Source organism: Vulpes lagopus, chromosome 9, assembly GCF_018345385.1.
Source record: "Vulpes lagopus strain Blue_001 chromosome 9, ASM1834538v1, whole genome shotgun sequence".
Lineage (NCBI taxonomy): Eukaryota > Metazoa > Chordata > Mammalia > Carnivora > Canidae > Vulpes > Vulpes lagopus.
Genome location: NC_054832.1, coordinates 79701467 through 79727586, shown reverse-complemented (window position 1 = coordinate 79727586; position 26120 = coordinate 79701467). Strand labels below are relative to the sequence as shown.

Genomic DNA, 26120 nt, shown 5'->3' with positions numbered 1-26120 from the left:
GGTGCCTGGGTGACTCAGTCGGTCAAGCTTCTGACTCCTGATTTCAGCTTAGGTCATGATCTCAGGGTCATAAAATTGAGCCCCACAGCTGGCTCCATGCTGAACATAGTGCCTAATTCTTTCTCTCCCTTCTCACTCTGTCCCTCTCTATCCCACTCCCACGCTCTTTCTCTTAAAAGAAATGAGAGTTGCATGCTCTGTCAACTGAGCCAGCCAGGCACCCATGAAAAACTCTTTAAGGTGCTACATGCAAATGAAAACCTCAAAAGGTTATTTGATAAAAAGATCATTAAGAACCTGTGAACAAGGCACAAAAGTACAGACTCTGGGCAGGTTTCTGTAGCCTCCGTGCTGTCATGTACACCAGACCCCCACCCTCACTGTGAGCTTCAAGAAGAATGCAAGGACTAAATTAATGCTCCCCGCTGTTGCCAATGTTTCTGTGATTCTAGACAGTGTTGCCTGTCTAGTCAAAGACCCTACTGCTGTTTTTCCCTGAATAACTTCAGGTAGAACTGGACCACAGTAACTTGGGGCACAGATATTACCTACCCAGGACGTCAGGTGCCTTGAGGGTTTTCTCTTCAATGAAAGTGTTGTAGCACTCCAGAGCCGCCAAAAGCATGTCCATCCATTGCAGGGCAGCTCTCAAGCTGAACGGCCCTTGCAGATGGAAGAGGGTGGGCTGAGCAAGGATGCCTGACGGCCGATCACAACCTCCTCCGCCCCCCTCAAATGTGTTTATGAGAAAGGAAGTATCTTTGTTCTTAAGAAAATCTTTCAGCCATAAAGAAGGAGATTTGTTGCCTTAAAAAAGAAACAAGATGAAAACACATAATTTCACATAACTAAAATTAATCTAATCATGGTGCCTAAAAATAGCATCCCCCAATAATAAAAAACAAGAATTAAACTCTGATATGTTAACGAACATAATTAGACTCGAACAAGACTGGCAATACCACAATATTTCAAATACAGTTTCCATATAAAAGTCCCATATAAAGTACCTACCAGAGTAGTACAACCTATGATAAGGGATAATTTTTTTTTTAACTATAGCAATCATAATTTGTTTCACTGTAATTACTGCCAAGAAGGTATTTTCACCAAAGCTATTCTCTTCAGTTACTTTAAACATTATAAAAATGGTTGGATACTATTTAAGCAGCTATAAGCATCATATCCTTTCCCTTGCCTCTTCTCTTGAAAATTATTACCCTTTTTGTCCCAGGAGTAATTTAAAGAATAAACACAAAGAAAAGCACTGTGATTCTCAAGTTCCTATCCTACTTCCTGGCTGTGCAGACCTGGCCTCTCTTGTGTCCCAGTTTCCTCATCTGTAAATGAGAATCCTAACAGTATCCACCTTCCACCTATAAGGTTCCTACAAAGATTAAATGAATTGAAGTAGTTAGTATTTGAAAAAGTGCTTAGAATATTATCTATCACATAGTGCAGTTTTTATTAAATAAAAGCCTTGAATTATCTTTTTGAAAGATATTTTTTCCTTTAGTTATTAACCGTTTTCAAAACTAAAGAAAAAAACATTTAATTGTATTTTGTAGGCTCTGAAATCAATGACTCTCAAAAGGTCAAATCATCTTGATTCTAATGAACTTAGAAAAGAATGCAAAACAATAATGTATTTCTGATGTAGTAAGAAGAAACTGTTTCTTTATTGTGTTAAAAAATACCTATCAGAGCTATGTATGTAAAAGATTCCATATCATGTTTTCAGGTTTATTTTTTTTAAAGATTTTATTTATCTGACAGAGAGAAAAAGCAAGCACAAGAAGGTGGAGGGGCAGAGACAGAGAGAAGCAGACTCCCGGCGGAGCAGGAAGCCTGACTCAGGGCTCAATCCCAGGACCCTGAGATCCTGACCTCAGCCAAAAGCAGATGCTTCACCAACTGAGCCACCCAGGTGCCCCTTCAGATTTGTTTTAGCGAGAATTATTAAACATTCCATTATTTTAAATACTGACAAAGAAAATGAGTAAAAACAGTATTTAAGTTCTGTATCAAATGCTAGCTATGGGTCATAGAAGGACAGAGAAAGACAGGTGTAGATAAAGAGGATAAGGGAACATATGGATGAAGAGCTAAGCCTTGGAAAGCACATCTGTATTGCTGAGAACCTTCCCAGATCCCTGCCTCCTTCTCACTCTCCTCCAAACTATGGCTGCTGTCACCCTGGCTTTCTGTTCAACATGAGTCTCAACAGTCAAAGCCCCAGATACATGTCATAGGGACATGCCTTCACTTGTCATTACATTCCACTGATCTGGGAGTTGCCCAGATGACAGTATACTCTTTCAAGACATAGGACTTCTGATCTAAAGAGACACTTAACATTGTCCCTTTAAAACCACTTGAGGGGGCAGCCCGGGTGGCTCAGTGGTTCAGCGCCACCTTCAGCCCAGGATGTGATCCTGGAGACCTGAGATCGAGTCCCACATCAGGCTCCCTGCATGCAGCCTGCTTCTCCCTCTGCCTGTGTCTCTGCTCCTCTCTCTCCCTATCTCTCTATCTGTGTGTCTCTCATGAATAAATAAATAATAAAATATTTTTTAAAAAATTTTTTAAAAAACCACTTGGTGGTGGGGGGCTTGGGTGGCTTAGTTGTTTAAGTGTCCGACTTCATTTTGGCACAGGACATGATCTCAAGGTTGTGGGATCAATTGAGCCCCACATCAGGCTCTGGGCTGGCTGTAGAGCCTGCTTGAAATTCTCTTGCTCCCTTCCCACCCCCTCTTAAAAAAAAAAACAAACAAACAAACAAAAAAACCCTGGGGGCAGCACTGTTTACAAATCAAGATACAGAAGCAGCCCAAGTGTCCATCGACTAATGATGTGGTATAAATATTATTCACAATAATAATAATTATTATTATTTATTAATAATAAATTCACAATTTATTATTTCAAAAAAATGGAAATCTTGCCATTTGTTGACATGGATGGACATAGGGAGCATTACGCTAAGCAAGAAAAAGACAAATACCCTATGATTTCATTCATAGGTGGAATTTAAGAAACTAAACAAATGAACACAGGGTGGAAAACACACAAACCAAGAAAAAGACTCAACTATAGAGAACAAACTGACAGTTACCAGACAGGAATGGGGTTGGGAGGATCAGTTAAGTTGGTGGTGGGGATTAGGTATGCACTTGATATGATCAGCACCAGATCATAATGGAGTTGATGAATTACTATATTGTATATCTGAAACTACTATGACACTATATGTTAACTGGAATTAAAATAAAAAAAAAAAACACTGGGGAAAAACATAGCAGAGAGAAAGGTGGATGCAACATTGGAGGGCACAGAGGAACATAAGTGATGGAATGTTCATTCCTTTCATACAAAGTATATGTTGGCAGCAGGACAAGGTTCACCTATTTAGCATCCTTTGTGTAACAGAAACAATTCTGAGCAGAACTCTACTTATTTCATTGAAAATATGTGAGGTCCCTATTGTAAGCAACTGAGAAAAACAATAGAAATGTCTGGGATCAGTCAAGCTGACATCACTAAGAATTGTGTGGGCTGCAGGAGAATCAGAGATCCAATTGGAAGGGAGGTAAGGTCTGCCAACTAATAGTTCCACCCACGTAATATCTGGGCCAAGTTCCCTTTAAAAATAAGGAAAACATGCCCCATCTTTCCACCTATCCAATCTTTTTTCTTTAAGATTTTATTTATTCATTCATGAAAGACACAGAGAGAGAGAGAGAGAGAGAGAGGCAGAGACACAGGCAGAGGGAGAAGCAGGCTCCATGCAGAGAGCCTGATGTGGAACTTGATCCCGGGACTCTAGGATCACGCCCTGGGCCGAAGGCAGGTGCTAAACCGTTGAGCCACCCAGGGATCCCCACCCCATCCAATCTTCATGGACTTTATAGGAGTTCTGTGAGAATGACAACATACAAAACTAACTTTGTTAACTAAAAGCAATAAACAAATTTAAAATACTAGTGATTTTTTTAAACAATTCTCTACATTAAAAATCCCAATACACATTACCATTTTATACCTAAAATTATAGTAGGCAAATATGTACCATATATTTATATACCAAATAGTATATGTAGTACTAATACAACTGCAATATATGCTATATTAAATCTATAGCATATCACAATACATTCCACAGTATAACAAATAGAGGATCTTCTAAGTTTTAGAATTATACCAAGTAATTGCACCTCTACTTCAATGAGGAAAAAGCCCCAAATGATCTGTAGTGTACCATGACCTTTCTTATCCAGACACCACAGCACAGCAGGGTTCTTGCACAGTACACTCCACAGAGGGAAGCCAGGGCCTGGGTCTGTCCTGAGGCACATTTATTCCTCTATTAAGAAACTTAGTAATTATTTTGAGTCTCTAAGTATAGTTTAATGGCTTAGTGCACTCATTATCAAAAAGCATAGGCTCACTGCTTCCCTTTAATATCATAATAATCTGGGATCATTCAGATTTTTTTTTGAAGATTGCATTTATTTATTCATGAAAGATCCACAGAGAGAGAGGCAGAGACATGGACAGAGGGAGAAGCAGGCCTCACGGAGGGAGCCTGACATGGGACTTGATCCCGCGTCTCTAGGATCAGGCCCTGGGCTAAAGGTGGCGCTAAACCACTGAGCCACCCGGGCTGCCCGGATCATTCGGATTTAGCAGTCTAGCAATTTCTTATTTCACCAACTATTAACTGAATATCATGTTAACAACCACATTGGTTATCCAACCCTTTTTATTTCCTTTAAATGAGATAAAAAAGTAAAAATAGAGTGGAATAAAAGATACTGGGGAACTCTAAATTTACTTCCTCTATATCACTGGACATCAAAAGAGCACTTTTTTTCCTTTCCTTGCTTCTCAAAATCTTTGAGAAATGCATAGCCCATCTTTCACCCTTTGTCAAACAAATGATCTGTAATGAATATAGAACATATCTTTTTATGAGGAACATATTATTTGTAACATTCATCTAAATAATGGAAAGGTTACATTTTAAATAAGTACACATTTATTTTACTACTGATAGAAGCAAAACTCATAATGTACAGGACATAAAGATCACAATACCTGGCAATAAAGGAACAAATTTATAAAAGAGTTCTATGGATTTGTGTCGACATTCTGTTTGGGGCCTCCCACAGTGGGCTAACAGCCACTGGACCATATCCAGTAAACACAATGATGCCGAAGGTGGAAATCCTCTAAATGGAGATAATACACTATATTTAATACACATCCCAACATTTACATTTGGCTGACCCAAGAGTCTAGAAACCATAAGCTCAATTTTGCCACAATAATACATGTAGAAACTTCAATTTATTTTTAATGTATTATCATTAGTATACCATTAAAATGTCACAGGTTAAATAGGTCCTAAATGTTGCTTATCTTCATTTTTTTCTAATTGAGGGAAAATTAAAATGCATTTCTTAAAACAACAGCACCAATATTTTCAGGTTTCCTTTTCAATGTACCTTAAAACAAAGGGAGATCTGAAATCTACAGGAGTGCTTCTCAAATTATGGTCGCTGATCCAGCTGCAACAATATTATCTAAAAACTTGGCAGAAAATGCAAATCCTTAGCCCCACTCTAGACCTCCTTAAAGATTCTGGGGATAGGACTCAGCTGTGTTGCAACCTATGTTACAACAAGACCTCCAGGTAATTCTGATGCATGCTTTAATTTGAGAACCAGTGATCTAGAGGTCAAAAGTTAAGAATAGGATCTGAAAGTATCAATTTTATAACAACAGAAAAAATATTAATATCCAATTTACATGTGCCAATGTTTCTACAGAGTGGCAGCAGCCAGCAGACTCCCCAGACGCCCTGCACAGATCTGGAGGGGCTGATGCGTGGCACATACCATCCTTTTGGAGAATGAGACCTTGCTAGAATGGGATTAAGAGCGAAGGCTGGATACCACTGGTTAAAAAGCCAGCCTTGGCTTCATTCTATAATTCTATGACTGTCAAAATGCTATTTCAATATTTCAGTTTTTATATTTTAAATTTACTCCACAATAGTTCGTGCATTTTCTAGTCAAAAAATTCCACATCAAATTTGCATTCAAAATTACTGCAGGTAAAATAAATGTCTGTTACAAATTAATACAGTAAACCAAGCACTTTCAAACACAAAGCTTTTAAGTGTCCTAGAAATTATCTATTTCCACACATTTCTTGTTTAGAAAATTCTTTACATTTCCACACATTCCTTCCAAATTCTCTTTTACTTAAGGAATTAGTTTTATGTTGGAAAAATGAAAAAAGAAGCAGTATCACCTACCGTGGCCTACGTCGTTTTTTTACTTTGTTTAAAGATACATGCTTCTTTTCAATGATACGGCTTAGGTGATCAATGGCATCACAACATTGTCGAATTGTACCTGTTCTCAAGCACAAAAATGTATTTCCAAAGGAGATATATAGCTGATTATTGTGAATAAATTAGTATTATAGGTTTATTACAGGTTTTAACTAAAAAGATAATTTTACAACAGAGTCAACATCGTTTCATCCTTCAGAATACTTAATTTAAATAAATGATTTACACTGTCCCAAAACAAAAACAAAACCCACATTTAAAATCTCAGAATAGTATAGTGCACATGCACACACTCATAGCAATACTGCACCTAATGAGAAACTGCCTCACCAGCCCCCAGTCAGCCAAAGCACAGCCTCACATACTGGATTTGAGATGGAAGGTATTACAAAATTCACCAGGCCAGATCCTATTTACCTCCATTTAAGGTTATTATTTAAGGAGTATAAATTCCTTGACCTCCCCTTCTTCTTATGTAGGTTCAACCATATGATCCTATTTACCTCCATTTAAGGTTATTATTTAAGGAGTATAAATTCCTTGACCTCCCCTTCTTCTTATGTAGGTTCAACCATATGATAGATTAATAATAAGCCACTGTAGGTTCTGAATCAAAGTAAATTAGTTAAGTCATCCACAGATGCCTCAGGTTATTTAGGAAAGGAGCCTTACACAATTTAATTTGAGTTCTATAACCAAGAAAACATTTTCTTTCTATGCTTTGAAAATATGGCAGTGATTTTTAAGTGTTAAATTTCACCTTGTTGAGAAAATTCACCTTTATGTCAAGATAAACTAAGCAATTTTAAGCTCTTTGATGGCAAGAGCTAAATTTTAAGAATTTTTACCCACAGTGGGCTATCACCATGAAGGATAGTAGAACACAACCTTTTTAAAAAAACAAACAAAATAAAATCTAGGTAAGTGAAAAAAAGTTCTGCTATACACATCTATGTGACCTAGCTCAGTCACTTAAGTTCTCTGGGTAAGATATCTAAGACTTCCAGCCCAGAAATTCTGTGATGTTCATAACACAGAATTTATTTGTAAAATAAGTTTACAGAATAGAGAATTTTATATAATACAGAATTTAATTGTAAAGTCTACCATTTATTACTGTCTTAACTACTTTAAGTCTATTTCTGACTTATCATTTTATTATTTCTTAATTATAGTTGAAACAGCTTTATCACAATCTTGTAATGAGATCTATCTTCCACATTTCAAACTGTCATCAGTGAGACACTGGCCACATCTCAGTGATTATTACACCCAGCTTTTTTTACGTGGTGCAATCAAACATTCTCACATTTCATGTCATCACAGTACTGGCTGGCTTCATTGGAGCTGCACAATAAAATTGTCCCGCCTGCCCTGGGCAAATCTCTGGCCATCTAGGGGTCAAGCTCACTGGCCACCAGGGAGATGTGGTGGGCCTTACAGAAGGTGGGCATTGAAGATTCTTAACTGTTTTGGAGGCATCAGAGGGGCATATCTCCCTTTCATACTTATCACCTTAAGTATGACAGGAGACAGGAGAAAAGAAAATATCACCTTATGAGAGAATTACCTGAGGCTTAACCCCTGAGTGGTAAAGCTCTTGAAGATTTGTCAGGCAAACAGAACTGGTGTGCAAACAAAACACTCAGATAAGACCTACCTAAGGGTTTCTCATCTGTGTGTGCTAAGGCCAGACTTTCCAGGTACGTAACCAATGCTTCAAACACAAACTGCTCTACCAGAGACTCTTCTTCCCTGTAAAACAAAGAATATTGAACTTCACCTAGGAAAACAAAAAAAGCAGAAGTGACAAGGGAAAAGAGTAACGTTATCAAAGAGTACATTACTGAATTAAAGAGTACATACATGAATTAAATGTTTTTTAAAAAATGGCTCAAATGTTTTGAAACATAAAGCAACCTAAAATAATTCTCAAAGAAGAAAACTTCCTCAAGAGCAGAGCAAAAACTATATAAACCAAAAGAGGCAATATTCGCTTTTTCTCTGCAAACAAGTACCCTTCAGTCTATAGAACTGCTCACAGCAAATAACTTCAGAACCATTGTTTTGACCACACTTCCACACACCTCATTAAAATAGAAGAGAAAGTTTCCTACCAAATCCACATTCTTTCAAAATAAAAGAATTTCAAAATCTCTTACCCTATCCAAAAATAAGTCAATACCAGTAGTAAATGCTAAGCTTTTACAAGCACATCAGGCACATGTAAATAATTTGACCAACAATGTCTGTGGACCAATTCTTATATAAACTCATGGGTGGGTGAAGGGCAGAGGGCAGATCTCTCCCTGGAAAATTTGCTCCTTAATAACACAGGACAGTAAATGATGAAATATAAGATGACAGGGCTAGGAACTGAGTCTCAGAGGAGTTCAGAGAAGAATACAAGTTGGAAGTTCTACTCATCTGATGAAGTGCTGGGTCACTGCACCACCCACTGAGGGAGTGTTCCTGGAACAAACAGAACTAGAGCAAGGTGCTGCAGGACCAGAATACTTAGAACAAAAATCACAAACTGGTGTTTGGTTTGGCAGGAATATAGTCCTAGTTTTTTTTTTTTTTTCTTTTTTTTTTTTTAAGTTTGAATCCTAGGAGGGGCAGGGCCTGTCAGAATCACAAGCTCCCCATCTCCCCTGGTGTCACACACCCAGATCTGACACTGAAAATAAAGGACATTAACTGATAAATGTGTGGTATGGGCACAGACATGGAGGCAAGATGAAAAACAGGAGACAGCAAGCAAACTGGCAAGGCTAAAAGAAAAGATTCATTTGGAACAGCAGTTTGTGTGTGTTTGTTCTGTTTAAAGATTTTATTTATTTATCTGACACAGGGAGAGAGCAAGTGAGTAAGCAAGCACAAGCAGGGGTCCTGAGATCATGACCTGAGCTGAAGGCAGAACGCTTAACCAACTGAGCCACTCAAGTGCCTGGAAGAGTTTGTGATGAGACTCCAAAAGCTGGGGGATCTTGAAAGGCCAGGTTGAGTATAACAGTTTTTAGCTTAGGTATCAACACCAGCTAAAGCAGCTAAGTAAAGAAATGACATGACAAAATGATGCCCTACAAATGTGTTTCCCAAGAAAGGTGTGCAAACAGCTCATCAGCATGCAGAAAGGAAACAATAGGACTTGTATTTATATTATTCAACATGTAAGATTTCAAAGAATTTCTCTATTGTGCACCGTTTCTCAAAAAGCTATTTTGAATGTGATCCAACAAATCAAGAGTATCCAAAAAGGAAGGCAAGAGAGGAAAAGGAAACAAAAAAATCAAACAGGGAAGAAGTGCAGGGGACAATCCAAGAGGAGAGGCAAGGAGATCCAATACAACAGGTGAGCAGGGACCCAAGAAAGAGACTTGGTAACAGCTGTCTCCACCAAAACACCACAGTATGGATTTTTCAACCTGTACAGAAGATGGCCCAAATTCCTTTCTTAACCTGGGTGACCATGATCAGGTACTTAAAAGTTCTTCTCCTGTCCATGTTCAACTTGGATCAGCTGAAAGTGCTCATTTATCCCAGGAGAGAGTATTGCCTTGACATGTTCCTGACACATGGTGAGCCACATGGAGCTGAGAAGCAGAAATTAAAGGGCAGTCCACACGCTCAGATGATATTTCTCCCAGATATCACTTGTGATCTACTTCACACCATTCTGGAGAGCTCTGCTATAAAACTAACATGAACCTTGTCATTCTAATTCCTTGGAAAGGGCTCCTGTAATCTCTCATGGAAGCTGGAGCCAGTCTCCACTGAACAGAATATCCCAGGACACTTCACCTAACAGTGAAAACACTGATCTTCCAAATTGCAAAATGTATCATTTGGGGTACATACATACAAAATGAAACAAACAAAAAAAGACAAACAAGGGAATAAATAATATAAAGGAAGAATGAATGATTAGCTCAAAGAGGAAGGTCTGAAATACTGAAAATACTCTATTTCTTAACCTAGGTGGGGAGTATGCAAAAACTTATTATTATTCAACATACAGAGTTCTTTTTTTTAACTGAGGTATAGCTGACATATAACGTTGTGTTAATTCCAGGAGTACAACAAAATGACTCTGTATTTGTATACATTACAATATGATCACCAATAAGTCTAGTTAACATCTATCCCCATATATTTAAAAAATTCTTTTCCTCATGATGTGAAGATTTAAAATCTACTCTCCTAGCAACCTTTAAATATGTAATACAGTATTAACTATGGTCACCATATTCTACATTATAGGCACCCTTGAGAAATATTACAAGTTTGGCTCCAGGTAACCAAAATAAAGCAATTATCTCAACAAAGGGAGTGAAGTGAATTTTTTGGTTCCCAGGGCATATAATAGTTATATTTACATCGTACTGTATATTAAAAGCACAACAGTATTATGTCTGAAAACATACCGTAATTAAAAATACTTTATATTGCTAAGAAATGCTAACCATCTTCTGAGCTTTCAGCGAGTTATAATCATTTTGCTGGTAGAGGGTCTTGCCTCAGTGTTGATGGCTGGTGTTGACTGATTAGGGTCGTTGGCTGCTCAAGGTTGGGTGGCTGTGACAATTTCCTCAAATAAGATAACAGAGAAGTTTGCCACATAGATCAACTCTTCCTTTCAGATCTAATTTCTCTGTAGCAGGTGATGCTATTTGGTAGCATTTCACTCACAGCAGAACCTCTTTCAAAACTGAAATCAATCTTGTCAAACTCTGCCACTATTTTATCAACTAAGTTTATACAGTATTCAGGGATCCCTGGGTGGTGCAGCGGTTTGGCGCCTGCCTTTGGCCCAGGGCGCGATCCTGGAGACCCGGGATCGAATCCCACATCGGGCTCCCGGTGCATGGAGCCTGCTTCTCCCTCTGCCTGTGTCTCTGCCTCTCTCTCTCTCTCTCTCTGTCTGTGTGTGACTGTCATAAATTAAAAAAAAAAAAAAAAAAAAAGTTTATACAGTATTCTAAAACTTCAACAATCTTCACAGCATCTTCCCCAGGAGTAAGATTCCATCTCAAGAAACCACCTTCATCCATAAGAAACAACTCCTTATCCATTAAAGTTTTGTCATGAAACGACAGCAATTTGGTCACACTTGAAAGCTTCACTTCTAGTTCTCTTGCTCTTTCCACCACATCTGCAGTTACTCCCTCACTGAAGTCTTAAGTCCCTCAAAGTCATCCTTAAGGTTGGAATCAACTTCTCCCAAACTCCTGTGAATGTTGATATTTTGATTTCTTCCCATGAATCATGAATGTTCTTAATGGCATCTAGAATGGTGAATCCTTACCAGGTTTTCAATTTATAGCATTATGAAATCTCTTAAACAATAAGACTTGAAAGTCAAAATTACTCTTTGATTCATTTACTGCAGAATGGATAATTGTGTTAGCAGGCATAAAAACAAATAAACTCACGGTACCTGTCCATCAGAGCTCTTGGATGACCAGGTGCACTGTCACTGAGCAGTACTATTTTGAAAGGACTCTTTGTTTCTGAGCAATAGTTCTTAATAGGGGGATTAAAATCTTCAGTAAACCACGCTGTAAACAAATATGCTATCATCCAGGCTTTGTTGTTCCATTTGGAGAGTACAGGCAGAGGAAATTTACCATAATTCTGAAGGGCCCTAGGATTTTCAGAATGGTAAATCAGCACTGGCTCTAACTTAATCACCAGCTACATTGGCCCCTAACAGGAGAACCAGCCTGTCCTTTGAAGCGCTGAAGCAGGCCCTGACTTCTCCGCTCTATTTGTGATGCTCTAGATGGCATCTTCTTCCAGCAGAAGGCTGTTTAATTCACACTGAAAATCTGTTTAGTGCAGGCACCTTCATGAACTATCCTAGCTAGATCTTCCAGATAACTTGCAACTTCTACATCAGCACTGCTTCATCTTGTACTTTAATGTTATGAAGACAGCTTCTTTCCTTAAACTTCACAGATCTTCTGAAAGCTTCAGATTTTTTCTTCTGCAGCTTCCTTTCCTCTCTCACTTCATGGAACTGAAGAGAGTTAGGGCCTTGCTCTGGATTAGGCATTGGCTTAAGGATTATTATGGCTAGTTTGATCTTCTATCCAGACCACTACAACTTTCTTCATATCAGCAGTAAGTCTGTTTCACTTCCTTTTCATCCATATGTTTGCTGGAGGGTCTACTTTAATTTCCTTCAAGAACTTCTCCTTGGCATTCAGTATTTGTCTGTGTAAGAGGCCTAGTTTTTGGCCCGTCTTGGCTTTTCATAGGCCTTCTTGCACCAAGCTTAATCATTTCTAGCTTTTGATGTAAACTGAGAGACATGCAATCTTCTTTTCACTTTATTAAAGACTATTGTCGGATTATTAACTGACCTAATTTCAATGTTGCTGTGTCTCAGGGAATAGGGGACCCCAAGGAGAGGGAGAGAAGGGGGAACAGCCAGTTGGTTGCACAGTCAGAACACACACGCCATTTATCAATTATGTTCACTGTCTTATATGGGAGCAGTTCATGGCACCCCAAAACAATTACAATAGTTACATCAAAGACCACCGTGCCAAATACAGGAATAATTAGAAAGTTTGAAATAATTTAAGAATTACCAACACATGACTTAGAGATACAAAGTAAGTGTTGGAAAAGTAGTGCTAATAGACCTACTCAAAGTCAGTTTGTATAAAATGCGGTATCTGTGAAGAGTAACAAAATGAGGTATGTCTGTCTATCTCTATGACTTACTTATTTTAAAACTGGAAATTTGTACCTTTTGACCTCTGTCACTTATTTTGCCTACCCTTCTTCCCAGCCTGTGACAACCACCAATCTATTCTCTGTATCTATGAGCTTTCTTTCTTTTTTTTTTTTTTAAGATTTCACAAATAAATAGAACCATAAGGTATTTGTCTTTCTAACTTATTTCACTTAACATAATGACTTCAAATCCATCCATGTTTTCAGATGGCAAGATTTCATTCTTTTTTATGGCTGAATCACTCTGTTGTATATATATATATATACCATATTTCTTCATTCATTCACTAATGGACATTTTCCATATCTTGGCTATTTTATTTTTTTTAAGGATTTATTTATTTATGTATGTATTTATTTATTCATTCATTCATTCATGAGACACACAGAGAGAAAGAAAGAGAGAGAGAGAGAGAGAGAGAGAGAGAGGCAGAGACACAGGCAGAGGGAGAAGCAGGCTCCAGGCAGGGAGCCCAACGTGGGACTCGATCCTGGGTCTCCAGTATCAGGGCCTGGGCTGAAGGTGGTGCCAAACCGCTGAGCCACCCGGGCTGCCTTATCTTAGCTATTTTAAATAATGCTGCAATAATCATCAGGGTTCATATATCTTTTTGAATTAGTGTTTCATTTCCTTTGGACAATATCCAAAATTTGGAATTGTTGGATCATATGGTACTTCTATTTTTTATTAAGGAATCTCCATACTGTTTTCCATAGTGGCTATGCCAATTTACATTCCTACCAGCAGTGCACAAGGGTTCCCTTTTTCTACATCCTTGCCAAAATTTGTTATTTCTTGCCTTTTTCATATTAGCCATTCTAACAGGCATGAGGTGGTATCTCATTGTGGTTTGATTTGCATTTCCCGATGACTTGTGATACTGATCACCTTTTGTCACCTTTTCATTTTATTGGATTCCTGTGCCGTGCAGGAACTTTTTGTTGATATAGTCCCACATGTCTACTTTCACGTTTTTTCTTGGCTTTTGGAATCAGAACCAAAACATCATTGCCAAAACTGATGTCCAACAGGTTACCACCTATTCTTCCAGGAATTTTATGGTTTCAGGTCTTACATTCAAGTCCTTAATCCAATTTGAGTTAATTTTTGTGTATGGTGTAAGATATGTCTCGTTTCATTCTTTTGTATGTGGCTGTCCAATTTTCCCCACATCAATCTACTAAAGAGACTGTCCTTTTCCCATTGGCTCTTCGGTCAAAAATTAATCGACCATGTTTGTGTGGGTTTATTTCTAAGCTCTCTATTCAGTTCCATTGACCTGTTTTATGCCAATATCATACTATTTTAATTATTATAGCTTTTGTAGTATAGTTCGAAATTGGGGAGCATGATGCCTCCAACTTGCTCTTCATTCTCAAGATTACTTTGGCTCCTCAATGTATTTTGTAGTTCCACACAAACTGTAGGATTGTTTGGTTTCTGTGAAAAATGTCATATTAGAATTTTATAAGGATTCCACCGAATATGTTGAATATTGGGGAGAATATTGCCATTTTAACAATATAAATACTTCCAATCCATGAGCATGGTATATCTTTCTAACTGATCTGTGGCTTCTTCAGTTGTTTATACCAATGTCTTATGGTTTTCATTGTATAGGTCTTTCACCTTCTTGGTTAAATTTATTCCTATTTTATTCTTTTTGATGTAATTATAAATAGAAATGTTTTCTTAATTTCATGTCCTGATAAGTGGTTATTAAAGTACAGAAATGCAATAGATTTGTGTATATTGTTTTTGTGTCCTGAAACTGAATTTATTAGTTCTAATAGTTTTTTGGTGAAGTCTTCAGGGTTTTCTATATATAATAATATGTCACCTAAAAATAGTGACAGATTCATACACATGTTTTAAACACTCTTTTGTACATATGTTTCACAGTTTAAAAAGCTAAAAAAAATTACACAGTGGCTTCAAACTCTAGTCAATTTTCATATAAATGTGCATCTGCACATATACTATTTCCTATCCCTCCATCTATCCATCTCTGTCTGTCTGTCTGTCTCTCAGTCATTTATCTTATTTTTACAATTGCTCCCCTCACTTCTATCATAACTCCCATTTCCTGAGAGAAACTATTCGGACCAATCAAAGTCAGGTTCCTCATTATCTGATTACTTGGTAATCATCTACCACTACTTAAAAGAACTGATTTCAGCAACAAGTTTTACAATTATCTATGTGATTTTTATCTCGTTTTATAGAGGCAATCCTCATGAATGGCTATATCTTTACATCACCAGCATCTGGCACAGTGTCTGGCACATAATATTCTTAATAGGTAACAAAAAATGAATGGACAAACATGACTACAACCTTAGGTCAGGGACTGATGATTTTCTTTAGACTTGTGAAATAGCCCCTTCACTGGTGTCCTAGCCTTGTTCTTATCTCACTCAGATCTACTCTTCATATAGCTAAAGGCAGGTGGATTTCAGGAGGAAATTTAAACATGCAGCTCCTTCTCCTAATACTCCAAGGGCTTGTTGTCACTAGAAGTAACCTGTTTCTTAACTCTACAGACACAGGCACCTACGCAGGCTCACTATGCTCCCTTCTAAACTTCCAACTCCATAGTCAAGGAAAATAAAATGTCTTTATCTCCTTATATAACACTCTATTTTTTATCTCTACTGCATCCCTTTGATCTGAAATACTGTGGCTGATTTATTTATCCTTTAAGTTTTCTCTAAAAAAATGCTACAGGAAGACTTCTTTAACTTACTCAAGCAAGGTTAGATTCTCCTCTTCTATGCTCCAAAAAATCCTGAATTAGGTCTTCCACTGCATTTACAAGACTGCTGTGGTATTATGTTTCTATGCATTTCTCAGTAATTTCTGAGCTTCCTGAATGCCAACTGCATTTTAATTCATTTTTTAATCCCCAGAAAAGAACACAGCATCTAACATATAATAATCTACTAAATGCCAGCTATATGAATACATGGATACATAAATAGCAGTCACTTTTCAAAATCACTACTAAAAATTTAAAGAACTTCTTTATACTCTTCCCTGTCAGATGGCTTACTTACCTGAATTCTCTGTAGATATTATTAAAGGCAAGTGATGCACCTAGCCTCTTGAAAGCATTGGGATGAAGTGCAAAGCTGTACAGTCGCTTGAAAAGTGATTTAGTGTTCACTGGACTTTTTTCTTGCTGCTGCGGTGTTGTCTGCTTAATGGACCATTTGAGGAATTCGCGAATACACCGACCACAAAAATCTCTTAAAGTACTGTCAACAGGATCTACAATTCCATCCTAAAACCAAACATAAGATGACAACTGAATACCCTGGTCTGCTCTGAGTATAACTATAGCATGTTGTGAAAATTAATTTAGAACACTATTCAAGAAAAAAATAAAGACTAGTAAAACCAATCTGATTAATCAGAATCTACGCTAATAATGAATGGCCTTTTGACATTTTCTTTTAAACAAACTAAGAAACTGGAAAATCCATTAAAAAAAAGAATAAAAAAAGGATATTTTAATTATGCAGCAACAAAATGGTCTCTCCTTTTCCTAAAGAAACCCAATGGCTACATCCTTAAAGCTTTTGTTGTTGATTTTACCTCATAACAATATCTGAGATGTTTTACTGAGGTTAAAGGAAATAAGATCCTTCTAGGTTCCAAGAGAACTGTAATGCTACATAAATAAAAATAATATAGAGATGTGGTTCTAAAAATGTAACTTTCCATAAGAACAACCTCCATAAAAAAAAAAAAAAGAACAACCTCCATATAAGGCACAGTCTTTAAATATCTTTAAAAAGCACACAAACAAGGAAGTTTGAATGTTTTTGTCTCCCTCTAGACATAATCCCCTCTTATATCTGTATAGGAAAGGTTTAGCTTGAAAAACTATACTGGGGACGCCTGGATGGCTCAGCGGTTGTGATCCTGGAGTTTAGGGATAGAGTCCCACGTCAGGCTCCCTAAGGGGAGCCTACTTCTCCCTCTGCCTATGTCTCTGCCTCTCTCTCTGTGTCTCTCATGAATAAATAAATAAAATCTTAAAAAAAGAAAACTATACTGAACACTGAAATAAGCAAGTTCTTCTACCTAACGTCCCCAGTTATTTGCTATATGCAAAATCTTTGATTACAGTGCTAATTATAATTCAAGAAGCAATTAACTGCGGAAATGTGAAGAGGTGATATTTATTGTTTCTCAGAGGAGTGGGTAAATAATGCATGTGCTAACATTAGGGAATTAACAATTCTTACTGGGAAACCTGTAGACATGCTTTCACCCAAGCACTGTACCAACTTCCCATTTCCTCCTTTACCTTTCCTTTCCTCAACTATCTCACTTTACATTGTCATGATCTTAACTGATTTCTTTCTGAAATCCTTACTAAGCCCCCTTCAACAATCAAGACTAAAAGAGAAACAGCTAAGACAGAAACTTCAGAATAGGAACATTAGAATAAATCCATCTGAATGCAAATAAGCCACAAGTCAAATTTAATTAAACATATTTATTATAGGCAGGACTCACTGGTAGACACTGCAGGGAATTAAACCACAAATATCACTGTCACCACCCTAATTTGAAATGTTCAGTGACTCCCATGCCCACAACAAGGCATCCAATTAGGGTAACTCTGAGAGTGAAAAGAACACTATTACAATTACACACACAACCAGTGTAATCAAGGCCATCTGGAGCAAACTGGAGCATGTGGTTGCCCTAGATGCAATGTTCTGATGCTCTGCGTGTCTTCCCGGCCCACCTTGTAATATGCTCCCATGCAAATGAAACACAACACACCGCAATCCCCACAAACAAACTGCAATCCCCACAAACACACCAACCACCTACTGCCCTTTATTTCCTCTGTCCAGATGCCCAGTGTCAAATTCTCTATTTCTCTAGCTCCTCTCAAATTTAACAGAAAGTGACACACACATTCAAATTGGAATCAGTTTGCAAGAATATGGACTTAAAAGATGTCTGTTTGGACAAACTTGCTATGCATTTAACTGGGGCTTCTGATTCTAAAAGTCAATATATGACAAAACCAAATTATAGGATGAAATAATAGGTAAAATCGAGTAAGATGACATTTAAAGGAACCAAATATAAACTCATTTGCAAAAACTCACACAATTATAATAAAATCAAGCTAACCTCCCTGCTTCGGCCCTCAATGAACCAGTGATCAAATCTTAATGAATCTACTCTATGGCCTCAGGACAGTTCTACAGAAATAGCTACTAGGGTTTGTTTTTTGTTTTTTTAAGATTTTATTTATTTATTAATGAAAGACAGAGAGAGACAGGCAGAGACCAGGCAGATGGAAAAGAAGGCTCCCCCCTAGGGAGCCCAATGCTGGACTCAATTCTAGAATCCCGGAATCATGACCTGAGTCGAAGGCAGACTTTCAACCACTGAGCCACCCAGGTGCCCCTTTCTAGGTAGGGCTCTTTAATTACTGAATCTGAATACAGGAAAAAACTGGATAAGCTCAAAGAATCCCTTTTAGTCTTAAGATTTAGTCTATGGATTTTTTTTAAAGTGTATTGCAACTCTGATTAAAAAATAAGCACACTATTATTCATTCCTTCTACTCTACACACACATAGCCTTCATGTATATGAAATCTAATTTATATATAAATTAAATATATATTTAATTTATAACCATTCTCCCAAAAAAAGAGGACAAAACAACAACAAAATGTGCAAGGGCACCTTGGCTCAGTCGGTTAAGCATCCCACTCTTGGTTTCAGCAAAGGTCATGATCTCATGGGTCTTAGGATTCAAGCCCCAGAGTGGGCTTTGCACTCAGCAGGGAGTCTGTTTGAGGATTCTCTCCTTTTGCCCCTCCCCACACCCATGTTTTCTTTCTCTCTCTCAAATAAATAAAATTTTAAAAGAATGTGCACACTGTCTGCAGATATTTAAAAGTAACACTTCAGGAAATGACAATGGCATCCTATCTATTAAAATGCCATTTCGGGCAGCCTGGGTGGCTCAGCGGTTTACCGCCACCTTCAGCCCAGGGCCTGATCCTGGAGACCCGGGATCAAGTCCCATGTCGGGTTCCCTGCATGGAGCCTGCTTCTCCCTCTGCCTGTGTCTCTGCCTCTCTCTCTCTCGGTCTCTCATGAATAAATAAATAAAATCTTAAAAAAAAAAAATGCCATTTCACCAATTCTCTAAAACAAAAGGAAAAAAAAAAAACAACAATAGTATCCAGGTAGATGCTACATTTTGATATCTTGATAGGTAATTTTTCTTAACGTTCTAAACATAGATCAAATATAACTAGTTGATGTAAATTACAAGAAAAGAATCAACCATTACTCACCAGTATCGTTTCCAGTAAGGCGACAGTATCATGACTTTCAAATTTCTTATTGTTGGTGAACCAGTGAATTAGCTGCATTACTAGGGGCTCATATAGTTGCCTTGTCACCTGAAGAACAATACAATTACAATTCTTTTCTTAGCATTAAAGTAATTTTATATTGGAAAGAGTGCTCTTTAAATGACAGGAAAAGTTAAGTGATAATACCACAATGGTTTTATTAGTTTCCTTCTTTAGTTAAAATTGAATGATAAACATGTTCTTCCTAGCTCTTCTCTTTTTCCTAAGAATCCAGCAGAGAAAAATATGCATTCTAAAACTTATTGTTCTTCCAATATGAAGGCAGATAATGTTGGCTTTTAAAAAAAAATTATTTTCATTAATTTGATCCTAAATACATGCATACAAAGTATTCTGGATCAGAGACATTATCATTATTCAACTAAAAAGCAAATAGTGACCAGGGTGCCTGGGTGGCTCAGTCAGTTAAGTATCTATCCGACTCTTGATTTCACCTCAGGTCATGATCTCAGTATCATGGTTTCACCTCAAGTCATGATCTCAGTGTCATGAGATCTCAGTGTCCCCAAGTCAAGCTCCATGCTGGGCATGGAACCTCCTTAAGATTCTCTCCCTCCCTCTTCCCCTTCCAACCCCGTTCTGTCTCTCCTTCTCTTTCTATCAAAAAAAAACAAAAACAAAAAAACGGCAAATAATGACCACGTGGTTCCCTACACCCTGATCTGCACCCTGTGGTGTGACCAAATAAAAACCAGATCAACACCCTACACATATAAACTTTAAAAGCCCAATCACAGAAGAGATACAGGACAAAGAATCACCTCTCTCGTCCTGCCAAAAAGAAGGAGGGATATCTTTACTATTTGGAGATGTGATGGAAAAGATCCTGGGTTCTCATTCCAACTCTCTAGAATGTAAATAAAATTTCTCTAGGAGCAGAGCCCTGTGGGTCTCTGGCTTTTACAATCCCAGGTGTCTGCCAGGCCTGGACTCTTCTCTGAAAGGACATACCCAGGATACAGTACTCCTCTTCCTGGAATCTTGGGAGCTTAACCTAGTGGGCTAGTCTGGTGTGACAATTTGGGGGAGATTAAAATAAATCTTTTTATCCTTTTGGATAACAGCAATTACCTAGACATATGGTTACAGATCTAATCCTCCTTATATATTAAAACCAAAACGTATGTAGCAGAAGTGAAGGCAAACATTCCCTATCTTTGTATCTTAAACATTTCTGTGTCTCACAATGCTAAGGCTCCAATGGCAATACAAAGAAATCCAGGGGAATTTTATCTCCCCACTGACCGTGAGTTCAAGAATGAAGCATTCTGGTATGTATACCGTATCAAAAAACATGTAAAATGTCTGAGGACTTCGACTAAAAGACACAGTCCTCTTGCACTTGGATAATTCACCACAAAAGAATACCTTTCTAACCTTGGGATTGATCAAAGTAAAATTTCTTACCTTTCAGTGTGGAAGTTTAACCTGTCTTAAAGCATCATTTTTCTAAAGAATTATACTCTCTAACCCATAGTATGTAAATTATATGCATATAATATACATGCATACACACATAAATATATACATATACACACCTTATAGAAATTTTAGAGAATGTAGAAAACTATCCATCTATAATCCTATATTACAAAGGTAACCCCTGTGACCATTGGAACTCATTGTAACTTTCAAAATATTTTATTTAAAATCCATATAGGCAAAAAAATAAAAAATAAAAAAAATAAAATAAAATCCATATAGGCATGTGTAAAAATATACACTTTTGCAACCAATTTTCCTTCCAATTTGGAATATTTCACATAAATACATAATCTATATCAATATTTTACTTGCTGCCTGGTATCTCATATATAGATACCGTGATCCAGTTGCCCAAATCCTATTGTTGGAAATGCAGGTATTTCTGTTAGGAAGAAATCACTGAAAAGTTACATGCACTGTTCTGAGCACAATTCTAGTAAGAAAGTGCTGAACTAGGGCTGCAGGTCACCCAGCCTTTTGCTCTGCCCACAAAGAGCCTGTGCCCACCCACATTCCCAAAAGCCACATCTCCCAAAGACCTTTACCCACATGTTCGACATTAAGCACTTGCAATTTTTAAAATATTTGACAACAGATGTAAATTTGAATTTCCTTGTTTACTAAAAAGATGAAATATTTTAAAATATCTTTCGGTGGCCATATGTATCTCTTCATTTATAAGCTGCCTATTTTTGTTCTTTATCTATTTGCCCATTTAAAACTCTTTTATCTTCAGAAGAATTTGTAAAAAAATTTCCCTACATTATATATATATATATATATATATATATATATATATAAATTGTGGGCTTTGTGCCATTCAGCATTTTTAAACATTTATAGAGTCAAAACTATCAGGACATTTTTTTTTTAATTTTTATTTATTTATGATAGTCACAGAGAGAGAGAGAGAGAGGCAGAGACACAGGCAGAGGGAGAAGCAGGCTCCATGCACCGGGAGCCCGACGTGGGATTCGATCCCGGGTCTCCAGGATCGCGCCCCGGGCCAAAGGCAGGCGCCAAACCGCTGCGCCACCCAGGGATCCCTATCAGGACATTAACATTTTTCTTCTATATACCTATATTCCATATTTTGTAGGAAAATCTCCCTTTCTATACAAACTTTAGGGAAAGACATGGAAGGATGCTTATAACGTAATGATAACAAAATTCATCCAAGTAGCAGAAATTACATTTTGTACATAAAAGAGTTTTTTATGCAATAATCCTTTTTATAAATTAAATGTATACACATGTTTGTAAAAACACGTTTTTACAAAGATCTGGGCATATATGCACCAAAATTTCAGCAGAGGAGAAAGCGGCTTTTTCAGAGGAATAAGAATGGGGAAGGGGTGATGAGATGGAGATTCACTTTTAGCTTCATGTATTTCTATATAAAATAACATATTTTACCAATGAAAAAGACCATCCCAATCCAAAGATACACAGACATGCTATATAACATTACATTTTTCTGTAATATATTTATAATTTGTTTTTCCTTCTCTTAATTGGAAATTAATTTTTCATGTTAGTCAACTGGCCTAATATGATTTATTAAATGATCCATTTCTTTTTTTTCTAAGATTTTATTTATTCATTCATGAGATACAGAGAGAGAGAGGCAGAGACACAGGCAGAGGGAGAAACAGGCTCCATACAGGGAGCCCGATGTGGGACTCGATCCTGGGACTCCAGGATCACGCCCTGGGGCCAAAGGTAGGTGCTAAACCACTGAGCCACCAGGGATCCCCTAAATGATCCATTTCTAACTTAAAAAGCCTCTTCTACCATATATACAATCTTTACGTATGCACATAGGTCCACTTGGCAGCTAAGAGATTCTCCTCCCACTGATCTATCCATGCCAAGTTCAATCCTACTATAATTTACATTTTAACATTTGCTAAGGCAAAGGTTAGTGTTCTATACCTTCAAATTTTTTCTTGGACAGCCCAGATGGCTCAGCGGTTTGGTGCTGCCTTCAGCCCAGGGTGTGATCCTGGAGACTCAGGATCAAGTCCCACATTGGGCTCCCTGTATGGAGCCTGTTTCTCCCTCTGCCTGTGTCTCTGCCTCAATCTCTCTGTGTCTCTCATAAATAAATAAATAAAATTTAAAAATTAAAAAAAAATTTTTTTCTCTGTTAGATTCAAGCAATTATTCTTTCAGATTACGTTTTGGGTTAAAATGAAATTAACTCTGGGTTTTCTGTTGTAATGATACCAAACTTACGGACTGATTTAGGAAGAACTGGCATTTTTTCAATAATGACTCTTCTATCTCAAGTACAGAGCACGCTCATTTTGTATTCATAAAATATACATCTGCCTGGTGTATTGAAATTTATTTATAGACATTTTGTATATATATTTCATACTGCTATGAGTGACATGCTGTAGACATATCTTCCAAGTCGCCAGTACTAATATTTAAGACATAGGAGAATACTGGGGTGCCTGACCGGCTCAGTTAGTGGAGCATCTGGCTCTTGATTTAGGCTCAGGTCATGATCTCAGGGTTGTATATATACATATACATATATGAGAATACTGATATATATATATGTGTGTGTGTGTGTTTTGTTTTGTAATCCATCAGCTTCCTCCTTTAATTCTTCAAGTTTATCAGCTGATATTCTTGGGCTTTCCAGGTTTAATAAAAAAAATTATATTCAAAATAAAAATTCTTCCTTTCTACTGTCTGACATGTCCTCAGGGAATTCATAGCCTGGTGAGAGGCCCAAATACTAACCACTGCACGTAACTAAGTAAATGCACATGAAGTAATACTGAGCAACCACCCACACTGCAGGCACTGCTCTGGTAGGTGCTGGAGGTGCCCCTTAACAGGCCAACTCACTTCCAACTTTGGGCTTCTGTCCTGGCCCAAGCACAGGAAGGCAGCATTAGTGTTTCATGCCTGGGGATGATTTGGCTCTAGCATTCAAGAAGACATTATTGATTGTATTAAAGATAAGATCAAACTATTCCTAGTTTAGCAGGAAAAATACCATTTAGGCTTCTATGGAGACAATCACTGCTTCTGAAATCTGATTCCATGGTAAATTTCCAGTTTTAAACAAAGATCCTACTGAATCACGGCACATCTTAATACATTGATGGATTATACTCCTTTATACGTAGTGAAGAATTTTCCATCTATATTTACAAATGAGTTTTTCTTTTAGTTTCCTTTCTTATGTGTGCACCCTAGTGTCAGAGATATACTAGCTTCATCAAATGAACCGAGAATTCTACTTATTTTCTGCTTCATTGCAGCAATGGAGAATTTGCCACAAATTCATCAGGAAGAGGTCATTTATCAACAATTTCCAATCTTGTACATGGTTACTTATCTCTTCTTCACTCCTGGAGACTCTAAGTCCCTACATGAGGGGAGACTGCCAATTGAGTTTTAGATACCTATACTATCAGTAACTTAACTAGATCAGTGATTCATTCCCAAATTGTGGCACATTAAAAACTGTCAGGAGAGCATTTAAAAGTCCCAATCAGGGCAGCCCCGATGGCTCAGCGGTTTAGCGCCACCTTCGGCCCTGGATGTGATCCTGGAGACCTGGGATCGAGTCCCATGTCAGGCTCCCTGCATGGGGCCTGCTTCTCCCTCTGCCTCTCTCTCTCTCTTTCTCTGTGTCTGTCATGAATAAATAAATAAAACCTTTAAAAAATAAAAATAAAATAAAAGTCCCAATCCTCAGATCAAACCCCTGAGAAATTAAATCAGTCAGAATGTGCAGGAGCCAACAGCAGTATTTATTTTAAGATCCTCAGAGTATTCCAAACTGCAGCAAACTTTGATGATCACTGACCTAGGCCCAATTTTTTTTTAAGTTTTACAACTGTGTCAGATTCAAAATTATTCACTTACTTGATCTACATCACATGCAAGTCGAAGTAGCACAGGAAAAGTTCGCTTGTAGAGCTGGTACATGGGTGGGAATCCCTGACCACATTCAGGCATCTGAGTGGCTTTTCCCAACATAAACATAACCACACTGTGTAAAAGTTCACAAGCTGCAACCTAAATTAAACCAGGAGTTCAACACAGTTTAAGCTTCCAGGTTTACAAGGGAAGAATATTTTGAAATTTTCCTCAATTTAGCCCTTTAAAAAGAAAAATTTTTGCAGCAGATAACCAGCACCCCAAATATAAAGTAACTGGAGGTAGTACTTGTGTAAAATTAACCCTCTGTGTACTTTGATCTGTATCCAAGAGGTAAGAACTGAATCTTAAAAGATTTAAACAAAGTGGTACTAGATATTTCATTGATGCCATTATGACAGACCTTTGCTTCATTTGTTAACACATCTTCAACCTTCACTTTTAGTATATGTATTTTTACAGCACTTTGGAAATTTCCAAATCAGTTTCATAAAAAACTGAGATTACCTGTTTCTGATCTCCCAGGTTAAAGAGATAATGGTGCACAGGCTGGAAATCACTTTTAAATGTCCTTTCTACTGTATTTTCTATTATGAACAGTTTTTTGGTATATTAATGTTTTACCAAGTTATTATCTATTAAGATAACTTATCTACTTTTTATCAGTGACAACTACTTCTAATAACTGAATCATTATCTAACTATCATATTATGGAAAATACAAAATTAATGATATTGGAATGGCTGAAATATGTTATCTATTTCCCACCAAACTCAGGTTTTAAAAAGCATAGATTTGGGGCAGCCCAGGTGGCTCAGCGGTTTAAGCATCTGCCTTCGGGCCAGGGCGTGATCCTGGTGTCCCGGGATCGAGTCCCATGTCGGGCTCCCTGAATGGAGCCTGCTTCTCCCTCTGCCTGTGTCTCTGCCTCTCTCTCTCTCTCTCTATCATGAATAAATAAATAAAATATTTTTTAAAAAAGGCATAGATTCTAAGTGACATGTAATGAAAAATAATAGTACTTTAGTTTGTCTGTCACTAGCTGAAAGAGCTAATTCTGTGACCCGAGGCAAGAACACATCCAGATAAATGACAGGCTTCATTTCTATAAATGGTACAGCAAAACTGAGTCTTTTTTCTCTGTCCCATGCCACACATTTCTTCATCATTTCATCTGAGGATGTGGCTG

At 37.5% G+C, this 26120-nt stretch overlaps 1 protein-coding gene across 4 annotated transcripts in view; it reads right to left on the bottom strand.

Moving 5' to 3' along the window:
- Positions 1 to 26120, bottom strand: part of PRKDC (protein kinase, DNA-activated, catalytic subunit) — a 206530-nt gene that overhangs the window by 142282 nt on the left and 38128 nt on the right. For all 4 annotated transcript variants that reach the window (XM_041769223.1, XM_041769224.1, XM_041769225.1 and 1 more), the window contains 8 exons: positions 25954 to 26117; positions 24916 to 25068; positions 19456 to 19563; positions 16169 to 16395; positions 8025 to 8119; positions 6326 to 6425; positions 5101 to 5234; positions 553 to 807 (listed from right to left, as the gene is read on the bottom strand). In XM_041769223.1, the coding sequence (XP_041625157.1) occupies positions 553 to 807; positions 5101 to 5234; positions 6326 to 6425; positions 8025 to 8119; positions 16169 to 16395; positions 19456 to 19563; positions 24916 to 25068; positions 25954 to 26117 (1236 nt within the window). The remainder of the gene's footprint in view (positions 1 to 552; positions 808 to 5100; positions 5235 to 6325; positions 6426 to 8024; positions 8120 to 16168; positions 16396 to 19455; positions 19564 to 24915; positions 25069 to 25953; positions 26118 to 26120) is intronic.